At 39.1% G+C, this 19,502-nt stretch overlaps 1 protein-coding gene across 5 annotated transcripts in view; it reads right to left on the bottom strand.

Annotated features, from left to right (window-relative positions):
• LOC127376653 (uncharacterized) overlaps nucleotides 1–16,309 on the bottom strand; it is a 289,241-nt gene extending 272,932 nt beyond the window's left edge. For 3 of the 5 annotated variants that reach the window (XM_051423750.1, XM_051423754.1, XM_051423755.1), the window contains exons 1-3: nucleotides 16,158–16,309; nucleotides 15,448–15,491; nucleotides 13,671–13,854 (exon numbers count right to left, since the gene is read on the bottom strand). In XM_051423750.1, coding sequence (XP_051279710.1) covers nucleotides 13,671–13,854; nucleotides 15,448–15,462 — 199 coding nt within the window. In that variant the 5' untranslated portion in view covers nucleotides 15,463–15,491; nucleotides 16,158–16,309. Of the gene's footprint in view, nucleotides 1–13,670; nucleotides 13,855–15,447; nucleotides 15,492–16,157 lie in introns of those variants that run through there. The other 2 variants (XM_051423751.1, XM_051423753.1) reach the window with 2 other exon arrangements.
• Nucleotides 16,310–19,502: the final 3,193 nt, after the last annotated feature.

Here is a 19,502-nt window from a genome sequence, read left to right as displayed (position 1 = left end):
ATAATATCCTTGTGGCATACATACTGCATATGTATTATTCTAATCCTGCAAAAAAGTAAAATCATGGAAGCTATTATTTTGCACTGCTCCCTATCAACATGCAGAAATTCAAGCCGAAGATCAATTATATTATTATATTATTTACAATTATAACTTCTTATATATTTTTTACTCTCCCAACATTTTACTACGCAATTACAGCTGTCTCAAAGACAGTAGATACAATTGAAAAATATATTTCACTTTCAAAACAGTGGAAGGACATTTTGATGGAAAACATGAAGACGTAGCCCACTTCTAATGACAACAAACTGTTAACTCACAAGGGAGGGTCAAATGGCCTCATTTAAGTCAAGTCCCTCTGTGTTCCTGTTGCCATCAATAAAAATGTATGCATAAATATTCTTCACACACACACACACACACACACACACACACACACACACACACACACACACACACACACACACACACACACCATGGTAGTGAGTATAATCACTGAGCAGCAAAACGATTTAAGACAACTAATTTTTAAAATTGTATGCTATAGGAATAAGTAATTTACTAATTTTTCCAATTTAATAGACAATGTAAATATACAATTATATATATAGGTAGTGTTACATGTCTATTTCCATTATATTTTTATGTAGTGCAACTTTGAGTTTGTTAAGTGTTTAGCCTTTAGCTTACTGTCTACCTCTCAGTAAAAGACAACAACACTGCCACAATGTGCTGCATTAGTATTAGTAGTATAAGTTTAGCTCCGTACAAGGGACAGTGAGGAGATAAGATTAAATGGATCTGAGGTAAAAGTGAAAAATACATTCTACTCTGAAGGTCAACCAAAGTTTTATTGAGACAAAAAAAAGCTGTTACCCCGACAAAACTCTGTACTCTTGTCAGCACTAATCAGCTGCAACTTTGGTAAAGGGTAATATGATGTGGAGTTTATGTCATTGTTTGGCTGAGGTTGCAAACCCCTTGATTCTATAACACATCCCATACAATTTATTACCTCTTAAAGTGAAGTCCAATTAAACACTGAAAAAAATGCTCACAAACAGAAACAACAACACATGATTGTATTTACAACTATACACACAGGCACACAAAAGCTCCCATTTACATGCACACACAAGCGGCCGAAGTTTTTTTTGTGTTTCAGTCTGCCTTTCCACCTCTGTTAAATCTATCTTCCAATCACAGCTATTGATTGGATGAAATCAGCAAGTGGCACATCTTTACTCTCTCAAGCCAACCCAGAAAGAGCTCTCAAACTCACCGTAGAAAATATCCAACCCACAGCTTTCATTTAGGCAGACATACATTAAATGGTATTAATAGCACACCACTTAATGGATCAATTCCCTCTGTTTATGTAAAGTGGAGTGGAAGAGAGGGGGGAGTAGAAGACAGAGAGAGACAAAAAGGGAGGGAGGGATTAAGGGAGGGAATGAGATATGGTAAGATAGGGAGAGATATTTCTGTGTGTGGGAGAGGTGTGAGTGGAAAAAGCACCTTATTAAATGACAAGCTTTTCCTGGTTTGCGCTAATTAATTGCGCACCGCCACTGACTGCTAATTTGCTGGGAAAAATGCATCCCAAAAGCAAAGGGGGCTCCTGCTTGAACTTTGCCTCAGAAGCACCTAATTCACCTGTGACTGCAGCTGTGTCTCTCTCCTGGACTGCAACACTATTAAATTAGAGCGCCTGGGCCATCAATTTAATAAGCGCTGGAGCAGATCATTTGAATAAGGACAGTATTAGTATTCTAGCTGAGCACAACTAAGAGCAGCTGACCTTTTTCACCGCTGAGAAGATCCTTGAACACATCCAGCTGAATCAGAGAACACGGTAATAAGCCCGTCAATGTTTAACAGTGTCAAAAGGAAGGATTTTTTTTGCTGTCTTTTCTTTAGCCCATCACCCCCGCTCCCCATGGTAGTGCCAGCTTTTGTGGTCTATGAAGCCAGCTAGGATCTCAGCAATTTAAAACAGAGGGATAGATGAGGGGGGAAAAGGGTAAGACGGGAAGAGGAGGGGGATAAAAAATGCTCACATAATGCTGAAAGAGATTTATGATTAATTGCACTATAGTCTGCATGGGTCTATTTGTGCATGTGTGTCCACACATGCAGTCATACACCATGTGCACCCATGTATACCTTCTTTCCAGATGTAGAATTGATTTATGTGCATGTTGGGGTGTGGAATTGATCAGTGCACATCAAAATTCCCTGTGAACTCCCACATAACAAATCAGATCCTGACCTTTGGCTCCAACATCTTTAGCTGCTGATGCACACCTGGGGTACAGCCTATTAAGCACTGTTTTGACACATACTGTAGCTGTTTTGAACAGTACCAGGGTGAATTGGCAGGATAGTGAAACATTAGTGGTAGTAATGCATTGGGCTGTGAAATAGATCATCTGCAGTGACAGTTATGGTGCCTGTCAGACCGTAGAGAAAGAGATTTAACTAGCCTTTTGTCTGCATGAAATAAACATTGCATCGGAGGTTAAATGCTCCAACATATGACTGCTTGGCGACGAATCAAGCACTTTCTAAGTACCTACTGCAGTAATGAGCATTTGGTAAATAATTCTGAAAAAATCCCAGTGATCCTAAGTAGAAATAGTGTAGACTTTGTTCATTATAAGCAGTTAATTTCAGGCTAATTATCTTTAAAGACTGTGAAACTGTCAGATATATACTGATAAAGCATATTTTAACTGCTCCATTTTTTGCAATCTAACTAAGCAGCCTTGCATTTACAGAAACGCTTCAAGTTAATTCTGTTATGACAGGCAACACAGTAATCAATATAGGGCAGTGAGTGCAACACACCAAGCTCCAAGGGTAACATGGAAAACAAGGTCTATGACCGGTCATACGACTGCCACTACTTGGGCTTTATCCAGGGATATAATAAATAAACAAGATGGTGTCTCATTCACTCACCATGCAGCACTTAAATGCTGAGGACAAGAAAGATCCATAAATAATGGGGGAGTTAGATGGTAGATATGCGTTTGGCCTGGGAAACGGCCGGCTCTGTGTTTTATGGGGCTAGTTGCAATGTTGATGAATATTTGCCGGTTCGGAATCATAGCTTAATGTCAGCCCACAATTTGTTGCAATTAGTCGGGTGATTTATAGGAATGCCTGCGCCGAATGCATGGTAACAATTAACACAGCCTTCTCTAGGCTTTTTATTAATGGGGTGTCGCACCAGAAGAAGGTTTCAACCAAAGCCAGTACAGATGTACTAGCTCTCGGTGTGTGGCACCGTCCAGCAACAAAGATGGAGGACGGACTAACCCAGTTCAGCAAGAGCCACACGGGCTGCGGAAAGACACTTACTCTCCCCCTTTTATTGTGTGTATGTTCAGCTGTGTCTTTATACCCAATATGGTGCATATATGTGTTATCTAACTTTTTCAATTGAAAATAATGCATATTGTATTTTTAGATTATTTCTATACTTTATATATTTAGACAAATTTAGGCAAATTAGTGTTAGCCTAATTATTGTACAAAACACACTGTTGTTTTAGTATATGCAATTCAGTGACAATTAAAATCATCAAATTGCATTTAGTATTTGTGGGCTTTTGTTTTTTTTTTTTGCCTAATTAAATTGAATTTGTTCCCTCATCGAATGGTATAATAATAATTTTTAAAAAAGTATTTAAAAATGCATGATTAAATAAATATTATATATACACACTGTATGCATTTTGAAATATAAAATCTACTTATCATAAGCAGGATTTGGCATTTAACTATGTACTTTTTCAAAACTATGCAGAGAGACAAACAGTTAAAAAGGAACCAAACAGCTGTTCTGTCTGGCAATAACAGGGTTCAAGTGGAGCGATGTGCCCCTAAACGGCTAATAAACGGCACAAAATGAGCCTGCAATTAAATTTATACACTTGATTGCACTGCTGTCATGTCCACTACAGGCTTATCGAACACCTGGGATCTATTTCCTAATAGAACCTTGGGGAGAGTGGGGAAGAGAGAAAGAGGGGGGGGAGAAATGAACAAAGCAATCTTTTTTCCCCTTGTATTTTTGGCTGCTTTCTCAGACATTTGTAGAGGATCCTCTTCACTCATGCAGAGGGTTTGAGGTTTTAAAGAGGAAATTCATAGGAAGGGGTTTTCGTTGAACAGTGTTATATTGCTGTAGCAAATGAGGTTTTTATACATTTAAATTGTTGTATTCATTTGTAGTCATTAGTAAACAGCGTTACTACACACCCGAACAAAAAGGTTTGTTTTTTGGAGGATTCAATCAAGGTGAGTATTAACAATATGTTAGATGTACTGCATCTTGTAATCTTAAATGTCATACCTTTCTAATTTTCCAGTATTTTGAACAATTGTGCATGCAAAGCACCGCGTAGCATAAATGTCTATATATGTTATTTGTGACCTGTCTCACCAAGTTACATGCGTCAATACATGATAATGAATAATGTGTTGCAAATCTAATGAAATGACAGATTCTCTTCTAACTGACTCCATAAGCGCTGACACCGCACTGCAATACCTCTCAGCCCAGCCTCAACACTCCATTTCATCATGAAAAAAGGTGTCAGCACAGCAAATTATAATCGTTAATAAACCTTTATTTGATGGTGTTTGACAAAACTGTGACGTTACTGTGAAAATGCTCATCTTTTCCTTGTGTCTAGTTCATCTCTAACTCACTTTGAATACCTAAGAGCAAGCATTCTATGTCCTTCACAGGGATGTATACTGGCCTATAGATTGACAGCCCAAAATTACTGGCTATGATTAACCAAAAATAAAATAGTCCTTTCTATTCCTCCAGAACCAGAAACTCAACAGCAGGTCAAGTTTTAAGCAACACAATTAGTACAAATTTTCAATATGTAGACGAACACATGATCCTCTTCTTCAGTATCAGTGGAAAAAAACTGCACGCAAAAGGTTGAACTTTGTGAACAATAAGGGTTTTCACCGTGTTTGACTTAGACTCAAAAATCATACACATAGTCTGTGTTCTGTTTCCTCATCTGCAGCAAGACTTCCTTCTCGCTTGGTTTCCTTCAATTTACTAATTACGCAAGGCAATTTCAGAGAGCTGGGTTGATAGAAAAAGTCACGTTTTGGGGACTCTGGGCCCACAGTCTGTCTCTGACCAGCACTAAGTCACATAAAGTATGTGGCAGGAGGCCAACAATAATTTTGCTAACCCTTTTTTAATTGTGGGAGGGTCATTCACAATGCCCAGAAGAAAGCATTAGCCACTGAACTGCGACTGACAAGGGCAGGTTTCCCACCAGCAAGAGGCACCTTGCAGGCAGGCCAAGAACTCACATTAAAAAGAGTGAAATAAGTATGCTATATTAGACACCATGTTTTAGTACAAACTGCCCCCAATATAATTCAAACAATGAGTATCTAGTATGTGTTTTTTTTGTGTGTGTTTTGCTGAATGTTTTTAAATTCTAAACATTTTCATTGTTTTGCTTAACAGATAATCTATATTATATATAGTATACATGACAATTTATGAACATACCCTACCAAAGATGTTTTTTGTCCCAAAAACCTAACCAAGCCTTAACCACAGTGGTGTCAAATCCAAAATCAATTGTTGAATCAAAACTATTAAGCTGTTGAAATGTTACAAATATTCTATAAATTATGTGTAGATGTACTATCCAAATTAAGTGTTACCTATAAATGTAGTGGGGACTTAAATATGACATTTCTGTGCTGGGAACCAAAACCATAAATAATTCAGTCAGCTCCTTATTTGATTATGTTTGCTAATTTTGTGACCTTGTCAAGCAATTATTTGGCAATCTCTGCCTTTTTCTCTACTTACCTGGTTCACTGGTTCAATGAGTAGTTAATGGTATTTTAACTTGGCCAAATTATGAGACCTTTTCTGAAGTAGCCGCAACACAATTGGTTCAGTATGTTTCACACTTTAATTTAACAGAGCAACCTTCACGGGAATTCACTATTTTTATATTTTTATATTTGTGGATTCATCATCTGAGGATGTGTAAAGGAAGAAATATACATTCTCTTCTTATTCTTACGCTTGCCTTAAATTATTATTTTTTGACAGCCGACTAACAATCATCATTACAGCACAAACAGTTACCTGTGAGAATGGCCATAAATCTTGTTAAAATAACCCAAACCGTCTCTTGCGCTTTTTTTCCCCACAAGAAGCAACCTGTCTGTAAGCACACACCATCTGTACATAGTTAGAGCCGTATGCACACAGATGGCAGCCAAACACTCCCAAAGTTGCTCCGTCCGCACGTCTAACCTTACAAAGCAAACTAATTAACAGTAAAATGCAGAGAGAAGGAAGGAGCAGTTTGAAAGAGTTTGCAATGACTCTAATGAGGAGAGAGAGAGAGAGAAGGGTCATCTATATAGTAATGCCAGAGGGATGGGGGGGTACTTCTAGAGAGGCTCTAGGTTTACAGCCCTCTTTAAGATCCATATTAAATGAGGGCTACTTATCGCCAACGCTCTGTCCCGGCACACAAGCCTTTAACAGCATGGTGCGGGGCATAGGGCAAGCATCTGAAAGGAGGGAGATGAGTGGTGGTGGAGCTGGGAAGGGAGGGAGGAAACTTGATTTGCCAAATAAGATATCGCTGGAAGCGCTTCCTGTTTCCGACTTTATTGTAAGAAGCAAGCCCATAACACTTTATCCTGGGGTTCAGTGGTCAGTAATGAGAATGTTAGGTACACGTTATTTTGCTACGGGCCCAAGGTTCAGTTAAATCTGTTGGTTGCAAGAGTGCGTATAACTTTGCCAGTGCTACTTCTGAATCCACCTGTTGTAACAAAACTGTTAAATAACTGTGTGTCAGCTGTGTGCAACTTACTTTTAAAAAAAAGAGGGGGGTTAGTTATTTCCAACCAGAAAAGGACTTGTGTATTGTTCTAGTTGTTGTCTTTTCAAGAGACCGTGTACCCACACTTTCAGTGGTAGGCCACTGAAAGTGTGGGTACTGATGAAATTCATTTTGTGAAAAGGAGGACAACTCCTTGGAAAGTTAATTAGTAGGAAACAAGCAGAGGAAAAAGCAGGAAACGAGAAATGACCCAGCTGCCAAAAGTAATAACGTTTTCATTATTTATTTCATTATTCATTTGTGGATGTGTTCAGACAGAATTAATAATAGAAATCCCTGAGAGAAAATGTTTGCGCTGGAACCTTATTACGAGCAGGCTAAGTCCAGTGGCACAGTTAGTTAACATGCACAAATGCACTGCCCCCGACAAATAACATTTCAAGTGGAGCCCTGCAATATTTTGTTCTCTCAAACCTCTCTCTTTCAATTCTCTGCTTTTCATTTAATTGTTTCAGTCAGGGTTAAGGTTGCATTCAAAGTGCTACTTCGTACTACCTTCATGGAAAAATAATACAATTTAAGAAAAAGCTAAAGCTATAAAGTAATCATCCACTTCCAAATGCTGCGAGAACGTATTGCAATAATCACCATGGCATCCACTTAAATGTCTATTGCTCTGTTTTCATAATAAAGTGAGCTGTCCATTTCTCCCTGAGAAAACTAGTAATGAAGCACAGAATCAATTAGAAATCCCTTTGGAGAGTGGAATCTGTGCTGTTCCATTACACAATTCTTCTTTTTAGTCCAAACATTACTCTGCATGATATTCCCTGATCTGGCCTGTGTTTGCTTTTTCTCACTGTTTACTGCTACACTTCCAGGCCAACTCACATTTGATTTTCCCCACTGAGATTCCAAACACACTCCCAATACACACTCTGGAGAAAATGAGGCCGGAAAGGAGTAGTGGCGAATCATTCAAGGCTGTCCAAAGATCTCTATTACAAAAGCAGATTTTATTTTCACTTCCAACACAGACATCTCTGATAAAAAGCATGTCAAAGGCAACTGGGATGACTGGTTTTTCTCTTGGCATATTATTTTTCACTTATCAAATGTGTTTCCCTTACCAGTCTCCCAACCACAACCTACCCACCCAATTCCTGGCTTTACTATATTAAGGAAAATTGGGAACGGATGGCAAGGGACAGAGTGCCTCATTGGATCAATCTATCTATCTACAGAAGATGGGGTAGAGTTGGTGTGTATGGGGGGGGGGAATAAAAAAAAAAGAAGAGAGCCATGGCCATGTGTCAGTTGAGCATTTTTACATTAGCCATACGTAAGGCATTTCTTTCTTCCTCTCCTATTTGCCGCTCAAAGCACCAGGGCCACAGCCATGTGTGAATAATCACACAGAGGGCCTCAGAGGTGCCCTCACTGCCTTACAAGAGGCTGGGTGCAAGGGCATATGGGGGAGGCGCAGGTTGAGGGAGTCGAGAGATGGAGGGGGGGTCGTAAACGTTAACACGTTGAGGATTTGGATATCCTCACAAGCTTGTCTCATTAGCTGCTAATTGGCAAGACTTTCCCCCCCATCTTTTGTTCTGCATAACGTTTGTCTTTTTTTCTTTTTTTTTTTTTAGAGAGGAAGAGGATGGTGAACCGCATATTTCAAGTGCTCCATGCTTCGCTGAGAGAGAGTTAAGCCCATATTACAGCAACATAAACACGTCTGTCCCACGATTAACCTTAAAAAGCAACCGAGGGCAAAACTAAACGCTCAACCTGCTCAACCAAATTAGGCACAGAGATCAAGGGGGAGAGCGGGATAGAAGGGAAAGAGGAAAAAGAACAGTGAGTGAGAGAGAGGGCAAGAAGCAAGGACAGGGGTTACTTTTTCCCCCCCTTTCCCCCTTTTTCCACTCATTCACCTATCTCAACTGGGAGATCGTAGAAAAACATCAACACACCTAAACGGCAAATTATTACCAAAGCTCCCCCCAGTGCCGGGTCCAAAGGAGACATATTGGAGTTGTCATGCAGGGGGATGGCCAATACTTTCCTAGAATTATTCTGAGTATTGCACACTTTGACAAACATTAAACAAGACAATAAAATACATAGGTAAAGGTGTATTTGCCTACAGGCATAGATGGCTTGAAAGAAAGACAGGAAGAAAGAGAAAATGAGAAAATGGGTTTCCATATTAACAACAGTTTCCTGACAGTCCAAACGAATCATACATTTACAGAAGTAACCACTCGAGTCTACGTGAACCCTATCCTCAAGGCAGAACCTGGCCAAGACTAGTTATTTGAAAGGGAGAGTCATGTGTGTACCTTGAGGATTTTTTTTTTCTGTCTGTCTGTCTGTCTGTCTGTCTGTCTGTCTCGCATCTTTTTCTATCCCTTTGATTCTAGAGAGATGTAACTGTGCCCTGAATGCCAATAAGGACTGGGTATATGGCAGGTCAATTGTCCATTCCTGTTACTTTAAAGGATTTTATTTTTTTCTAAAAAGGTATTGGATTTCAGGACCAAGTAATTCAGAGCAAACCATGTCTGCTGTAATCTATTTTAATGGACATCATTAAACTGAATAGACAGAGCTATGTGTCTCTCAATGTTTGCAGAAGGATTTTTATGATGAGTCGAAGAACAGAGGATGTATCAATACTTGCTTTTACTGACGAGTGCTATAATATTATGCACTTTAAACATTCCAGACTGTGTTCTTTATTGCTAACAGGTGCATGATGTCATTACAGTCCTGCACTTTATTTTTTCGTTGTTTTAGGTTGAGGTTGAGAAAGGAACTGTGCGTTCACAGCTGAGGAATGAGGCGAGCATCTGAGGAATGCTCAACTCATAAATGGTACAATGCTTACCAACAGCGTGCAGAAGGAAACACTGGAAAATAGTGCCTAAGTTACATGATGGTTACAATTACAGTTGAGAGTGAGTCTGTTTTATGTTAAGATAGATGTCAGAAAGGAAGAGAGGGTAAGGAAGCTGGGTCACAGCCCTCATATGCTGTTTAACACCTAACACCAAGGCCTAACCAAGGTTCATAACTCAAAAAACCAGAAAGTAAAAAAAGAGACCCCAACTCCCCAGCTCAGTCCATTTCTGAGACAGCATTATGTCTTGCCTGCCAACATCTCCTGTCACAACAATCTAGGAAATAAAAGCTTTAAAGAAATCATTATAAATAAAAAATAATTTCTTTGCTTACCAGATTTTTAAGATTTAATTGAAAATAACCATTTCTGACCAAAGACATCTGACTTCTAACATAGTACATGGGACTCACAAGAGCAAAGCTTCCTGTAGAAAATTAGGGTAGGTCACAAACGGCCAGCACGAGTCCTTGGCTTCATCCAACATCCAGCAGATCAAGGGCCTCGAACTAAAGCAGTACTGACACTGACCTCACGGAGACCCAGCAACTGAAACAGCCCTAACAAGGTATTAGCAGGCACCTCTGTATACCCTCCAACTCTCAGCCCGGGTCTAAAGAAACACAGCTGCACAGGGTGTTTTCCAGGGCGGAGGGCAAACTTGCAAGCAACGTGGTGCCCCTGGATAAGCTCAAGGGTGCAGCTGGAAGTTCAAGAATTCAAAGGGATGGGAGGGGGCAAAGTTTACCCACATTATTTTTTTTATGACATTTTTCTCTCTCCAACATACAATTTATTCCATTTAATTTCTAGATATCCATTTTTTAGAAGCAACCATACCTGTTTTTCTTCTCATGATATCTATGTAATGTATATGCACAACTGTATGCATTTCCTGTTGTAATGGATATGAGTCTAGTTTGCCCTCTAAGAGTGTAGTATAGCTGCGTGTGTGTGTTTTGTGTGTGTATGCATGCGCGAGCACGTATGGCGGTCGTCTCTGTGTGACTGTGGGCGTCTGGAGGAGAGAGAAGCCTCATCTGTTACCAGCCCAGCCCGGCCGGCCCGCCGCATGAAGTAGAACGACAGGGTGTCACCGCCAACGACAGTGATGGATGCCCTAAATTCTGTAGGCAACTTGGGCAATTGGACACATTAACAACAGGCACCTGCTTTCCCCCATACAAATCTATTAAAAGATAACAGCAATGGCGGCTCCCACACTATTAGTAAATTATAGCTCTGTCTGAGTGTGAGGTAAGTGTGGGCCTCCTTTCTCCCACCTACCCCCACCCATTCTCCTCCGCTACACTTTTCTTATTGGCAGTCTCATAGTGCCACCCAGTGGCAGCAATTAATAATGTATTTCTAAAGTGGGGAGCAATAATGTAACATACATAAAAAAAAGTCAACAGAGGAGACTTACTCAAAGTAATCATTCCACCCTTATCTGAAGCCACCTATTACAAAATAAAACTATAATTTAAAGTCTATAATTTGTATTGAACTATCAATACATTTTATATTCATGGAATTAAGTTCCATAATAGCCAAATTATTATAATTTCAAAACGTGTCATAAATAACACCAGCAATTATTCATTGTCAGACTTGCAATCTGAACACAGATAAAAAGAAAACCACACCAAACATACCGCTATACTTTTCACGCACAGTGCAAGTTCGCCATGACCACAAGCCCGAGGCCAGTCTCATTTACAGTTTATCATTGAACTCGGGCTGAAACAATTCTTCACAGCCTTTCAGTAACTATTATACTGCAACCTGAGCTTATATACACACTTTATGGCTGACTAAAGTAACATTACTTGCCCTCACATACCGGGAAAGACTCACTTACCACAACAAAGTGGCACAGGTTAACCACAAGCACACCTTTTTTTATTTTATTTTTTTAAAAGGGGAATGCTCGGCCGGTAACAAACCGGTGCAGTTAGGCTTTGGGTGTGCTAACCAGAGGTTAAGGATGTTTAGATCCTTTACTTAAGCAAAAGAACTTATACCCCACTTTGAAAATACTCGACTACCAGTACCTCCACAGTGGGAGTACACCAGAAGCCATTCATCAACTGCTGGAAAATATTCTAGAGAAAACGCTGAAAGCAATTTAAAAGCCTGCCTATTTTCTCTGTGAATTTACTATAGCTATATTGCCCCTATTGCTTTAATAAATAAAAAGTATTTCTTATCAGATTTCTCGATGGAATAATTGATAGAATACTCAATTACTTAATCAATGGATAGCTTCAGCCCTACACTGAACGCTGGTTGGTGATCATTGCTGGGGGGACAACCTTTAATCATTTTTACTGTTTATCTTATTCTGTGAATGTTGTATGTGTGACAAAGTGTTTTTTTGTTTGTTCTTTTACATAAATATAAAAGTTTACCTTATGGAACCTTATGGAACCTTATGGAATTCTCTTGCAAGCCATTTTTCCATAAATAAGCCTTTCCTTGGGTTGGCTGGGCCAAATGGCAAGAGATTTGTGACAATGTAGCAGATATAAAACCATTTTGAACTACTCAAGACCTCCTCTATTAAAACATTAACAGGAGACCAGTACTCTGAACATGACACCATTATGACATATCTTGGGCTAGAGCTCAGGTACACCACATAAACGTATGTCACATAAATTTGCTGTGGGTAAATATTTCTGCGTCTGTGAGGGGGGTATGTGTTTGCGAGCTGGTCAAGAATAAAGGGAGGACAAGACCAGTAAATACTTTTACAGCAGGCAATTTGTCAGGATGTGTAAATGTCTCCGATTCCCAATAGCACTGGAGTAAAATTTACAGTCACTCGGGATGTGACAATGCAGAAAAAAGGACCACTTTTTACTCTCTCTCATCTCCCTCAGACCACTAAAACCTTCCCATAAATCTCCTCTGGTCCCCCCAGATGTCTGGTGTTGTCAGATATCATGCCTTGACAATGCCTTCCACCATCATTGTCTTGACAGAAATATGATATGTGAAACTGCAATGTCACATCACTTAACATGATTTAGCCTAAGCTAGCCTGCACCATTTTAATCAATCAAAAATGTCACCTTTTTCCCTGTAATGATAGTAGAGGTATAGGATCCCTGTGTTGGGGTGATCTATAAGACTTATCTAGGCTACTGATTTATGACTACTGCCAGCTAATGTACGAAAGGAGCGTCCTCCCTTCCTGTCATCAGGGTTTCTATCAAATTGGCAAATAAGTAGGCCAGTATTACCTCATGGGCAGGGAGGAAGACACTTCATGGTGCGTGTAAACCCTACGTATATGACATTATGTGGGTCTGAAACCTATACAGGATACGACCAGATAATCTGTTTTCTCGGTCCTGTATATGCAAACACGTCCATCAAATGTCAGGAAGTATGTATGGTGGTTGCTATCGGATTCTTTTGGCTTGGTTGCTTACACACCCTTTGATCAAATGTCTCCCTGAGCTAATTGTTCTGTCAACGTTCTAAAGCCTCACTGGATAACCAAGAATTTCAGCCATCAAAATCCAAGTATTAGCAGTATATTAGACTGGTTATTGGAGCTTGTACCAATAACATGCAAATACTGCAAGACGTAGGAGACATTTACCAAAACATAAATGTTTGGAGACGCACTAAAGACTTAAACACGATAAACAAACACGGTGAACAATTAGTAAATAAGAAATATCAAGGTGAGCAGTATAAATGAATGGCCAGTTAATCTGCTAACTAATTTTCTTCTATATTATAAATGATAAAATACATGCATTTCATCCTAAAACTTGCACCAGACATTAGTACCCAATTAAAAAACTAATGCAAGAAACTGGTGAATGGCATTAAGACATCCACAATGCACAATAAAAACTAAGAGTATAGTATGAAACTGGTACCTGTAATCACAATGGAGTGACTGGATCCACATGCCAGCAGCTTCACCCTGCCCAACCTGACCTCTGTGAACTCTCTCAGATGGGCATCCTCTGGACCGATGTCCCCTGGTACGCCATGTCCGGTCTGGCCGAGTTGCCCACTACCCCAGCAAAGCAGATTCATATCCAACTCACACTGCACGTCCTGGGTACAGAGACAGAGAAGAGAGATGTGTTTTTTAGTGACATAGGAAGAGTAAAAGTTCGCTTGGTACTCTTTTCAATTTCATTTGGTGTATATGCGTGACGTGAATTTCTTCAAAAGGTTAGTTCCTTATCTGAATAAGTATTTGCATAGCAGTAGTTTTTCATGACCTACATTTACAACCTACACAAGATGTGGTCCCACATACAATATGATGAAATTTTAAATTTATGATAGCTGTTTACAAATACTACACTTCTAGTCAACATTAAGCTTGTATAAAACATACCTGAAGTTCCCAGCCTGATTTGTAATGAAGTGTGGATCTGGTGCAGATCACCAATATTCTCCTCAACATGTTTATTTACAATCTGCCCTCTGTGCTAATTAGAATGTGACCCTGCACACACATGCAAACACACATGGAAGCTGGGTGCATGTGCGTGCATATACAGACATACACACACACCCCCCAGCAATATTACCAGCACCATTCCATCCGACTGATATTGGAATTTTCCGAAAGAGCAAACCAATAGATAACCTATTACAAAACTATAAGAGATCAATAGCTAATTTCTTTGCATTGATTACCACTTGGACATTTAACACGCGCCCTGTGGCCACAATGTGTGTTCCGCAAGCTTAGATCCCCATTGGCCCTCATGAGTATTAAAATTATCGATTCAGACAGAGGACTAAAAATGTCAAGCTGTTCATTAATCTTAATAAAGACTGGACTTGACCAAGGCACCCTTTTTCCCAGTGCAGGAATACAACCTATCACACTAGGAGCACATACACGGCATAGATTAATGAGCTTCTACTGAGGGGTGTGATTTAAGTCTTTGCCATTAATAGATCAATTACAAAAGAACAAGTCTTTTATAATATTGCTTAGTTTTACCTAGTGTGCGACTCAACACATTTTAAAATTGACATCGACCGTCCAATAGCAGTTATTTGGTGATAAATAAAATCAGATAAATAAGAAACTTCACAAAAAAAAGCAGCGCTGCACTAATGAGGTCTTTGTGTGATATGAAGCCGCATCTGCTGTTATGCTACAGATGGCCCTCCGCAGTCCATAATGGACAAATGTTATCAGGCGCTGCCTAACAGCCAGTTTCATCTCTGTTTTATGTAGATGAGTTTCAAAGCATGCAGGGCTGTCCTTAATGAGGGCCCTAAGCAGGATTTGATTTGCTCACTTTTCTTACTTTTAATTACTTTCATATTTCTGCCACAGTTACTCATATGTTTCCCGCTCACAACTGATTGGCAGTTAAGCTGTTGCCGTGATTTGCTACCTGCATGTCCACTACCAAAAGGAGGGGTACCATTTTGAAATAAACAATTACATAACAGTTCTTTCACATGAATATAGTCATTTTTGAATATACAGAAAACGGCAACCCCCTTTAGCAAATTCTGTGCATCCAAAACAAAAAAAACTTGTTACAATGTATGCCACACTCGGCAGAAATAAAGAGATTTGAGAGATTTTTTAGTGATTCTATCGTAAATATCCTGAACATTTTATAATGAAAATAAATCAAAGGCCAGTGAGTAATAGCTTAGTCCATTACACACCAGAAATCTAGTCATGCCACTTGGAGATGCTGTTTCTTGCTGTCCTGGAAAATTTCAGAATTACAGATGTTAAAAAAAGCTTAGCTTGAGGATTGTTTTTTGTACTGTTCACTCCAGGTACAGGCCATCATCTGACTGTTTTGACTATTACAGGTTAGGCCTCATTCTTTAGTCCTCAATTTGTATTTAAAATTATTTGGAAAAATAAACTGATTGCTGTTGTTCATAACATATAATGTCCTTTCAATGAATCTTTACCAACATTAACATCAGACATAACAATGATAAAACAATCAAATAAACCAAAGATAACATCGAAGCAAAATGATTCAGAAAAAATACATCTAGACATATTTGACTAACAAAGAAAATAAGGTGTTTAGGGTGCTCTGTCTCAGGTTGAACTGTGTTATACACTGACAAACTCACATTGTACAAGCATTTATAATCAATTTAGGCAACAAAACCGTCAAATCTCTATAGCACCATAACATATTTTTTGGTCAAAAGTTATTTTTGTTAATTATATAACATGAGAAAGTTACAAAATGTTGTAATTACAAATATATTAGCACAAAATAAAAGCCAAAATGCAGATTGTAAAGACCAGTCGTCTTTGGTTTATAACACTGCATGCCAACCATACACATCATCAGAGACAACAAAAACATAGAAACACATGTAGCAGCAAACAGCTACTAAGAACTAACCTGTGCCAACGAAAAGGGACAAGAACTTTTAATTTCACTTTCTTCTTATATCACACTTCCTTTTCTCTCTTTACTCCACTGTTGCAGGTCCCTTTGTTTTCTCACATTGGTCGCATTTGTTTGTCTTGAGGCCCTGACTTCATATCCCTATTCTTCCCCTCTTTGCACTCACCTTATTGGCAGGGTAACTGTTTCCATAGCACTTTTGTTGACAGCACACCACCTGACTGAGATTAGGTTATTATCTAAACTGGGGCAAACATTAAAAGCGAACACAGGTATTTTAGAAAGCCGGCACTGGCACACACAGCATTGTGATGGTAATTTCAGTATTACTGAACTGTATTTAAAACTTTAACCACTTTGACTTTAACTTTGAAATTACATACCAACGTCCTAACCATCCTAAACATGACTTCAATTTGAGAATGTAGTGTGTTTCAACTGCATAGTATGTGAATTGTGTATATGTGAGAAATGTCTGGATGTTTACGAGAGGGAGCTTACTTCACATACTCGACCACCTCATAATGCATTGCGTCTTTTCAGACTGTTTGATGGCAGACCACAAAGCAGACAGCTCTAGCCAGTTTTATTACTATTTCCGAATGTTATTTCAACACTAAATTCAATTCTGTTAATGATTTGACGCGAAAAATCAACTGTGCAGATTTCAAATACTAGCGGTTTTACAAAAATTGATGGCAAATGGAAAAAGTGCTCCAACGTCAACATCAATGTGGGTAGCCAGCCGGCCAGCTAGTCCACTTACAGACCCCTCCTGGTCCCCCCCCCAGTCACACAGACCACTACATCCAACATTTCTATCTACTCTATGTGATAAACAATTTTTATTAAGCGGTAGTTCAGACCAGTGATGTTGTGATTAGATCCAGTGTGAACAGTCTGCAAAACTTAATCATTCATTCAATACGCAGTATGCAGTACAGAATGATTAAGTATGTAGTAGGCAGTATGTTAGTATGAGATATTGAACACTCTCCATAGATAGATCTACTGTTTACAAGAAACATGCGCGTTAGGAGGCGCAGCTTCCTTGTACCAATATGGCGGCCATGATGTGGGTTCTATCTATTTTTGTTATACTCTAAAAGGCTTATACACACTGGGGGCAAAGGTTTATAGCTTTATTAATTCTTCTCTAATTATTTATTATTATTATTATTTTAGTACTTGCACACAGACACCTCGAAAAAGCAGCATAATTATTTGGGGGGACTGGGGTTGGTTTTACTGAGCTTCTGGCATCAACCAATCACGTGTCATGGCGGTAGTGTTAAAATAAAAATGTAATTTAAAAAAGGAAACTTTGACAAAAGTAAGTTATTAAGTTTATTTATTCATTATTTGTCTCTAATTCGCCTCGTTGCTGGTATGAACAGTTTTGATGCTAGCTAGTTGGTGCCGCACTTTTAACCGTAAACGGGCACTTGTTTATGTTGTTATGATTACAGAAAATAAAAACATGTGAGTAAGACTTACAATAGTCCGGGGGTACGTTGTTGAGGAGACGTTGTTGGTTTCGGTTCGAGGCGGCGCGGCGCGACGAGGGTCCACCTTCTTGACCGTGGCGTCTGACATGCGCAATAGGTGGTCTCACGCGCGGGGAAATTCAATTCACGCCATTAGATGACGTTATATATTTATGTATGAATTGCATAGAAGTAAACATGATCCTTAATGTCCGACTCACTCATGCCCGTAAACAGTTTGGGCATAATTAAAAGACACAAAAAAAATAGGAAGCTGGAAGTTCAGAATCAGGTTTATTGCCAATTAAGTTTTCACACAGGATCAATTTGCCTTGGTACATCCGGGCATTACAGAAAAAGAAGAATAGAAAAATATAAAGATAAAAAGATTTAAAAGTATATATAGAGAGAGAGACAATAAAAAGCAGCCACTACATAAAGAGTGAGAGAATATGTATAAAATGGCCGGATACTTTAAATAAATGAGCTGTAAAGAAATGTGCAAAATAATGATATTTGCAATGTGCAAGATAAAAAAAAAACCAACAGAAGTGCATTAATGTAATGCATATATACAGGGTGGGTTTAAGAGTCAGTGTGAGTGGGGGTCCCGGGCCTTGTTGAAGAGACCATCATCAGGCCATTGCTGTAATTTCCATTAAAATAAAAGGCTTTCTGTTAAAACATCTGTAACATAATTTAACCTATCTTTGCTCAGCTTTGTTGTTCCTTGTATGTGTATGTGTACATATACACATAGGTGTACACATACTTGGCTCATATTGCATTTTTTTTTTTTGTTTCTAGTGTCAAGCAACATATCAAACCTTCAGAAAATCAGGAAGTTCAAGTATATGAATACTATGAAGCAGTATTATTTTTCATTGAAGCTAATGAAACCATATGGCCCAATAATAAGTCTGAGAAAAAATCCTGAGCTTGGTACTAGAAGGATGTTTTCACATTCATCTGCTGAGAGTGGTTTATCTATACTCATTGAAAATCTGATTTTTAAGGGGAAGGGGTGGGCCGACAAGCATGATTTGTGACGTCACAATTAATTTAGAAGTCAACAGTGGTCCAATTTACAACTTAAGACTTAGTCCAGAGAGCTGTTCCCTCAGTCCCCAGTTGTGTGTTACGTCCCCCAGTCCAGCAGCTGTAGCGGACCCATTAGCTGACTCTGCCGGGACTGGATGCTCCCAGTGAAAAGCACATCGGTAATCCTGAACACAGCTTCTGATACCGACAGTTTGACAACAGGGAATATGTCTCGGAGGTTTCGTTCACTGGGAGGCTGCTGAGCTCCGTCCTGCTGCAAGCTAACAGCAGCTCCAGCAGCAGTTAGTCGAGTTGAGGCAGAGCAGCTGGAGGATGTCAGAGGGAAAACCAGACAATATTTCCTCCATTAAATGTGATCCAGTTCCACCCAAATCACTGATAAAATTGTGCTTTTGTACAAGTGATAATGCTTTGGTTTTTTTAAACAATAATCAGTGAGGTCCAGCCCCCCACAAACACTCAGCTCTGGCAGACAGCCATGCTGTTGCTAACGAGCTACCTAATTAATTGGTTAGTTGTAGTTATGCAGCATGCATCACGTTTTGTTTTACAGGAAGACAAAGTGATCAGATTTTGATATAAAAATACAAAGAAATTGACTTTTTGTCTTTTTTTTGGTCATACAATGTTAAATAGGTGTACAATATAACTGAGGATGTAATCTTAAAGGGTTAAAATTACATTTTTAATTTCACCTACATTTTAAGGATGATGCTGAAACTTGAAGCCATCAGCGCACATAGATTTGAATACTATAGAAAATACTATAGAAGGAGTAGTTTAAAGGATT

The sequence above is a fragment of the Dicentrarchus labrax genome, unplaced genomic scaffold, assembly GCF_905237075.1.
Source record: "Dicentrarchus labrax unplaced genomic scaffold, dlabrax2021, whole genome shotgun sequence".
Classification (NCBI taxonomy): Eukaryota; Metazoa; Chordata; class Actinopteri; family Moronidae; genus Dicentrarchus; species Dicentrarchus labrax.
Note: the sequence above shows the minus strand (reverse complement) of the source record. Positions and strands in the feature narration are given on the sequence as shown.